This window comes from Ictalurus furcatus, chromosome 21 (assembly GCF_023375685.1).
Source record: "Ictalurus furcatus strain D&B chromosome 21, Billie_1.0, whole genome shotgun sequence".
Classification (NCBI taxonomy): Eukaryota; Metazoa; Chordata; class Actinopteri; order Siluriformes; family Ictaluridae; genus Ictalurus; species Ictalurus furcatus.
Window position 1 is genome coordinate 21,564,791 of NC_071275.1, and position 8,507 is coordinate 21,573,297.

General features: G+C 41.0%; 1 protein-coding gene across 1 annotated transcript; it reads right to left on the reverse strand.

Annotated features, from left to right (window-relative positions):
- Positions 1-1,114: 1,114 nt before the first annotated feature.
- Positions 1,115-7,120, reverse strand: arl8a (ADP-ribosylation factor-like 8A). Its single transcript, XM_053653498.1, has 7 exons — positions 6,133-7,120; positions 4,506-4,586; positions 4,055-4,128; positions 3,780-3,873; positions 3,067-3,134; positions 2,912-2,982; positions 1,115-2,800 (listed from the first exon to the last, which is right to left on the reverse strand). Exons 1-7 carry the CDS (start codon positions 6,253-6,255, stop codon positions 2,751-2,753), a joined length of 561 nt encoding a protein of 186 aa, XP_053509473.1. The 5' UTR covers positions 6,256-7,120; the 3' UTR covers positions 1,115-2,750.
- Positions 7,121-8,507: the final 1,387 nt, after the last annotated feature.

Genomic DNA, 8,507 nt, shown 5'->3' on the forward strand with positions numbered 1-8,507 from the left:
GTTGACAAAAGAGAGTCTTGTGGTTGACTGTGTCAAACGCTGCTGAAAGGTCGAGGAGGATGAGGACCGATGACAGTTTGGCTGATCTAGTGGTATGTAGCTTCTCAGTGTTGGCCAAAAGAGCAGTCTCTGTGGAATGGGCTGAGAGACACTGTGTTTAAGGATTTTAGAAAGAAAAGAGAGAAGTGATACTGGTCGGTAGTTGCTGATGTCTGAAGGATCCAGACTGGGTTTCTTCAGAATGGGAATAACCCTTGCTCTCTTGAATGCAGTTGGTACATGACCAGATGTTATGGAGCCATTGATGATAGTCGTGATGAAGGGGAGGAGGTCTTGTGAGATGGTCTGAAGCATTGTGGATGGGATTGGATCCTATGAACTATGAACTTTTTCACACTAACTGTTGTTACCCAGATGAGGATGGGTTCCCTTCTGAGTCGGGTTCCTCTCAAGGTTTCTTCCTCTTAAAACATCTTAGGGAGTTTTTCCTTGCCACCGTCGCCACTCAGTGGCTTGCTCAGTTGGGATAAATTCGCACCTTTAATATCTGTATACCGTGTTGATATTTCTGTAAAGCTGCTTTGAGACAATGTCTATTGTAAAAAGCGCTATACAAATAAAATTGAATTGGCTCCAATGGGCAGGCGGTAGGATTGCAGGACAAGATGACCTGCAGGATCTCTTCTGTTGCCAGATTAGAAAACCGTGTCAGTGAAAGAGAAGGGGAATCCTGAGTGGGTGGTGTAGGACTTGGGGTAGAAGTGAAGGTCTGGAAGATTTTTTCAATCTTTCCATCATAAAAAGTGTCAAAGTCTTCAGCAGTCAGGGAGGATGCAGTAGGAGGAGCCACTGGGTTGAGAAGTGAAGAAAAGATGTTGTGGAGCTTGTGCAGAAGTTTCCAGCTGTTCCTCATCACCAGAGAGAGAACTTCAAGTGTTCGAAATATTCTTAGAGTGTAGCTTGTTTGAGCTCTTCACCAGATGGGAGCGAATCTGATCAGGTTTGATAATGATTTATAGCTGAATGATTGTGATGTCATATGATCAGGTTTATAATTGGCTGTTGATTTTTTTTAAGCTTAACTTAAGCTCCGCCCATACTGTCCCAGAAAATGGCTTAAAAACTTACAAGACTGAACAGACACAAAACAATCCAAAACAAAGAAGTAAATCAAATTTGTGAATAAAATCAGAAATGTGTAGGGACAAGAAGAAACACAACACACACACACTTCTCTAAACCATGGAGTGTTTTTATTTTTGTTAATTTTAATCACATAAATCACAACAGATTTTTTTTCTCTCAAAGTCCGGTCAGAAGAAGGGTTTTGGGTTCTGTTGTTATTTACAACATCGAGTTAAAAATCAGGACAGGTTTTAAAATCAACCATGTGTCTGAAAAAGACCGAACTATACACGTGTGGAACTGGAGATCAGATGCTGCTGATGATCAGAACGTAGAATAAAAAACAAATAAATAAAACAGGACAAATGTTCACGCATTAATGTTTGACATTCTGAGCCTAAACAGCAGAGAAGCACTGATTTAAGGTGGACTGGAGTTTAAACCTGATGTAATTTGATGTAATAAAAACCGAAAGAGGAACTTTTCATTTCTTCTCATTTCTGTAAATAAACGACTAAAAATCTGGACTCATGGGCTAGAAAGCCAACAGATTTAAGGTGGACTGGAGCATTAAGTCTTAAATAATATTATTCCACCTTAAATTGTGAACAAAGTTAGCTAGCTGACCCAGGCTGCTTTTTCATCGATTTAATTTCTCATTACATTTCTAGATTAAAACACATCTGATCACATACAAGATTAAAAACTCAGACTCGGCATTATAATGTTAATATTCATACTGACCAGAAAACAACACAACAATGACAGTGTGTGTGTGTGTGTGTGTGTGTGTGTGTGTGTGTGTGTGTGTGTGTAAAGGATTGAGGTGTCACAGGTAAGTGTGTAGAGAAATAAAGCAAACACAAAGAGCCTCCAAAACACACGATACACAAAGGATAAAAACTTAACACAAAACAATGGCATGTCGTTGCTAATACACAACCATTTAAAAAACTTTAATGCATGCTGTAGTTTATACACACGATGCTAAACTGCAGGCCATAGGCTATCATTACGTATTAGCTACACTAGCCTCGACTACGCTGGGACTGAAGAGACACTGTGGATATTGTTTTTAGGACATTTCCTTTAAACACACACACACACACACACACACACACACATACAACAAAGGAAAACATCATCTCAGTCTGAGTTGTGAAAGTGTGTCGACATGTTTTCGTTATTATAGTAGGATAATCGCGTAATCATTTTATCGCGGTTTTACGAAATTATCACAAAACACCACACGCAGACGTGACAAAGTGTCCTCTGTGAAGATAGAGTGATTTATCGTATAACCAATTACTGATGTGTGGAAAAGCTGAAATACACACACACACACACACACACATACGCACATACACACACACAAAAACAAATAAAACAACTTTTTCATCATGTGACTGGTCTGAAATTCATTATTATAAAAAAAATGCATAAAAGTTTAAAAACAAACAAACATAAAACTGTAAACAGTGCAAATCATATTTATCACAATTTGTACAGGAATGAAAGTCGTTTTAGAGAGTTAGAGCGGGGGGAGGGGTGTAAACCCAAAGGGGGTGGGACTTGGCATACAGGTGGACACATGATACTGTTTCTCCAATCAGAAGCTCCACCTTTCAGCTCCGTCTGGTTCTGGAGTGCTGGATCAGCCACTGTAGTGTGATATCTAACACACACACACACACACACACACACACACACACACACGTATTAAATATAAATAGATTAAATATTAAGTATAAGTAGATTAAATATCATGTGTGTGTGTATGTCTTACCGATGTTGTCCTTCTCCTTACATGAGATGGAGTAGCAGCAGATCTCCCGGTCCTGGATGGCAGACAGGTTCCTGACGAAGGGGCGGAGTCTGCATTGGTTAAGATTTCTCATTAAGATTTAGCTCATTAAGAATCAGTTAATGAATCACACTCACATTCTCTCGATCAGCTCCTTCTCGTCCAACGCCCCATTCAGATCCCTCTTATTGCCCAACACCAGAACCTGCAGCACACACACACACACACACACATTATACATATAAAAAACTCACAACTATAAGGACTTAGATAAAGTACTGATGGCCATTTGACTTAAGTCCGTCTGTCGTCTCACCTGTGTGGTCTCCTAGGTTGTGTGTTAGATGGTGTACATTTATATTATCAGCATTTAGTAGACACCCTACAGAGCGACGTACATTTATTTCATTTATACTGAGCAGTTGAGGGTTAAGGGCCTCGCTCAGGGGCCCAGCACTGGCAACTTGGTAGTGCTGGGATTTGAACTCATGCCCTTCCAGTCAGAAGTCCAACGTCTCAACCACTGAGCTCCCACTGCCCTGCAGCTGTAGTGCAGGAGTGTGTGACAGTATTCTAACACCCAGAGCTGTTCTCATGATGTCAGGAGAACCACAGAGAAATGCGGTGTAGAACAACCTGCTCTGATGAGTGGTGAGTATGTGAGTGGTGGTTTGGTGGTGTGGGAGGGGCATGTGAAGGCTTTACAAGCTGTGTGTGTGCTTGTGTGTGTGTGTGCTTGTGTGTGCTTGTGTGTGTGTGTGTGTGTGTATGTTGTGAGTCTGCTGCGTTGTTCTTTGTGATTATTACTGTATAATGAAGTTAGTAGATGGTGTATAAGAGTGTTACTCACAGGAATGCCCTGCAGCTGCGGTTTGTCTAACAGGTTGTGCAGCTCGTTTTTAGACGCCTCAATTTTCTCCGGATCTGCAGCGTCCACCATATACCTGAGATGACCACATACACACATACATACATACACACACACACACAGTTAGTCTGCAGTAATACCAAATGTGCTGTAAGGTGTGTGTATGTGTGTGTATATATGTGTGTGTGTGTGTGTGTTATGATAATGATGGTAATGAATGTCTTATAATAATATGTGTTACAGTGTTGAGTACTCACACAATGGCGCTGACCCCCCTACAGTATCTCTCCCACATACTGCGGAACCGCGGCTGTCCACCGATATCCCACAGCTACACACACACACACACACACACACAATACAGCACATGTTTGGTCAGTGCACAGACGCTCCTGTCAGAGCGGGAACTGCTTTATCTGAGGGAAGAATGTGGAGTTGTGCGTCTCTGATGGCGTATTGAGAAAAAAACATTCAGGAAAGTGTAACGTCACCAGATCTACATTCTACTGCGTGAAAGTTCCAGAAAAAAGTCCATTAGAACAGCTTTGGGTAGATTTTCTCTAACATTCGTCTCATCTGTACACCAACACTGTTCCTTTTATAATCCTGAGTTTCAAAAGTTTGTTCCAAGTTGAAGATTAAAAAGAGATTCGAGCGAATAAAAAAACTTTAAACAGTGATAAAATGACAGAAAACTCCGGCTCTCACCTTAATGGTGACGTTTCCTTTAGTGATCTTACGCATGTTGAAGCCAACGGTGGGGATCATGTCCTCGCTGAACTGTCCCGACTGTGTACACACACACACACACACACACACACACACACACACAACCGTTACCAATTCAAGAGTTTATAAATTTATTCACAAATGACCTTCCTCTGAGAGAGACAGTGCGTGTGTGTGTGTGCGCGTGTGTGTGTGTGTGTGTGCATGTGTGTGCGTGTGTGTGCGGGCGTGCGTGTGTGTGTAGCGTGCTCAATGTGCTGAAATTACGGCGTACAAAATGAAAGATTGCCAACACACATGGTCTCACGGAAAGTGCTGTCAGGGGCGTGTCTATGTCAAACCTAAATAAGCCCCGCCCACATTCAAGCTCAAACAGGATCCTGTTTCTATTTATGAATCTGTTTCTGCTGTTTTTGTAAAAACTGTACGGCTCATTCTCATCCAAACGAACATGCGCTGCCTCCTAACTTTAGGCCACGCCCCCCAGCTGGGTCTGAGGAAGGAATCACCAGATCATCAGCAGCTGTATTCCTAACAGTGATGTTGACTTATTCATCGGGGTCCAGCGGGTCAGCTCTGAGCCCCAGCCGCTCGGCGCTCGGCTTCACGCCTCACGTTCCGCAATAACGGCTGAACACTTCCCCACGTGTCTCAATCGAGGCTTGTCACCAGGCCGTAAGGAGTCTGATTACAGTGTGAATCACACATCACTTCCTGATTTGGAAACTGGAGTCAGAAACACATTTAAACCCTCACGCTGATGTGCTGGATGATGTCGGCTCGCGTTAATTTGGTCATTACACAACAATAAGCTGCTTTTATATATTTACACTCCTCACTGAGGGATTATATCATAATAAACACCTGTAATGTGTTCAGCTCAGATACGGCCTTTAAAGCTTCTTCATATCGTTGAACCAAAATAATTATGTTTGTGTGACCAACGACCAACACTCTACAACAAAAACGTAATAAAAAACACACAGAAAATCTACTAGATCTGAAAAACGTATTATATACTCAATGCATTTAAAAAAACAGATATTAAATATTTTATATTTATATTTTGTTACAGCGAAGGTGATTTAACAAAAAAAATCATATCACAAAATTGAAAGATTTACTAACAGCACAAAGAACAAAGTGCTGCAAAATGATATTTATATTTCTTTACCTGAAAACTACAGATCTTACAGAATGATTTAGCACAAAAACTCCACCATGCTGCCACTGATGAGGCCCCTGAGCAAGGCTCTTAACCCTCTGTATCATATCTGACTCTGACCTCTGACCCCAGCCTCCTAACAAGCTGGGATATGTGAAGACAAGAACTTCACTGTGCTGTAATGTAAATGTGACCAATAAAGTATTCTTCTTCATTTATACTATAATAATAATAATAATACTATACTACTATAACAACATGGTCATATCACAGACAGTACACACTGGCCGGCTGTAATATCGCGATACTGAACCACAGATGATATATCAGGAGGCACTGACTCTCATCATCACCACAGCAGGACCACAGATGAAACCACACCTGAGGATAATGATGAGGCGCCTAATGATAAAGCGCGCGCGCACACACACACTTTATTACCGCGATCACGTTGACGAAGGTGGTCTTCCCGGAGTACTGCAGGCCCACCAGCGTCAGCTCCATCTCCTCCTTCCAGAACAGAGCTTTAAACCAGTCCAGGAGTTTATTAAATAACGCGATCATCCTGGATCCGGATGATGAAGAAGAAGATGATGATGAAGGTGGTGGTGTGTGTATCGATCAGCTGACTGCGGCCGGGAGGATGGAGGAAGGATGTAGTGAAGATGGAGGGATGAAACCTTCCGGCTTTAACGGAGAGAGAGAAAAAAACAAGAAGACGGGAGCGACAGACAGCTCGACGCTCGGTTCCGGTCCACTGCGGGTGCGTTCCGAATGAATCTCTCTCTTTCTCTCTCTCTCTCTCTTTCTCTCTCTCTGTGTCTTTGCCCTTGCTTGGGTGGGGTTTCGGACACACAGCTGATCCTAAACAATGCGTTTTCGATGGCGAGCAGAAGGACAGAAGAAGAGCAGCGCATCCACTCCACCACCAAACTGCGCCCCCTGTCGCACACCAGGAGCATTGACTCCTTTACCCACCCGTATTCCGAACAAACACGGGAATCATTCTGAAATTTACACTCGCAGATTCTCCACTTCCACCAGCCGTTCTTACTCCACACACGATAATTATTTGTTTTGTGTAAATAAAATACCGAATACAATGTCTAAGTTTATATATAAAAACATTTATTTTTCCGAATTTTATATTGGTTTATGAAATGTATTTGACGAATGTGCTTTAGTGGAATATTTACATCCCATCACGTGCCTGTTTTTGTAGCATAGCGAGCAAAGTAATAAGTACAAAACATACACACACACACACAGACACACACACACAGACAGACACACACACACACACACACACACGCACAGACAGACAGACAGACACACACACGCACAGACAGACGCAGACACAGACAGACGCAGACACACACGCACACACATACACACAGACAGACAGACACACACACACACAAACACGCAGACACACACATAGACAGACAGACAGACGCAGACACACACACACACAGACAGATGCAGACACACACACACACACACACACAGACACAGATGTTAAATTAAAGTGTTGAAAGTGTTAATAACCTGCTCTGTGTTTAGTTCTTCTGGTTGTTTTGACAGCTGTATGAACTTTAGCTGCTTCTTTACACTATAGTCTTGTAAAAAATATATATATAAATGTAAAACTTTACTAATATGTAAAACTTTACTAATATGAATATTAAACTGTACAATATCTCATTCCTCAGTTTTTAAGTTAAGAATGTATTACAAAATACACATCTGTACCTTATGCTGAGGTTAAATCTTTCAACAAAAGAAAAACAACTGGATGAATATGATATAATACTGTATATGATATAATACTGTATATATTATATGTTTTAACCCTATTATTAATACAGTGAGTATTTGAGACTTCAATGCTTTTATCTTGCATTTAGAATATTTCTAATGACATTGTTATTACAGTCATATGATGGTGTTAATAATGTCAGTATATATATATATATATATATATATATATATCCCAGCTGATTGGCGTGTCTAAAGTGTCCGTAGTGTATGAATGGGTGTGTGAGTGTGTATGTGATTGTGCCCTGTGATGGATCGGCACCCTGTCCAGGGTGTACCCCGCCTTGTGCCCCATGCTCCCTGGGATAGGCTCCAGGTTCCCCGTGACCCTGAAGAAGGAGTAAGTGGCAGAAGATGGATGGATGGATGGATATCCCACATGTCTGACATTTATGTAAATCAGACAAATAAGGATTTCTCAGAAATTATCAACATTCCAAAATATAAAAACTAATAAATATGATTTGTTTTTGTTTGATTGTTTGTTTTGTTTGATTAGTAGCAGAAATCTAGCTTTGTTCAGTAAATGACCTGCATTTAGCAATTATCTGATCAAAAATACAATTTTCAACACTATAAAAATATACAGTAGGTTCTTAAACAATATCTGCTTTCTGTGTGTGTGCGTGTGTGTCTGTGTGTCTGTGTGTGTGTGTGTGTGTGTGTGTGTGTGTGTGTCACGTGACTATTTTATTTATTGTGTTGTTTTTTTCTCATGCTGTTTTCTTACCTGGTAGATTTAGAATTCATTCTACAGCAGTGTAATATCACATTTAGTGACAAAAAAGGAAATAATTGAAATAATAAAGATAAAGGATAAAGGTTAACTTGATCCATGAATAAAAAGAGACGAGTTCAATAGTCGAGTAATTCTTTATCCAATATAAATAAATATATTCTGTATCTAAACGTTGTTTATCCAGAGATTGTCCCGCTGTCCAATCAGAGTCCGTCGCGTACTTACGAGTACAGCCAATCACCGCACAGGAGGCGGGGCT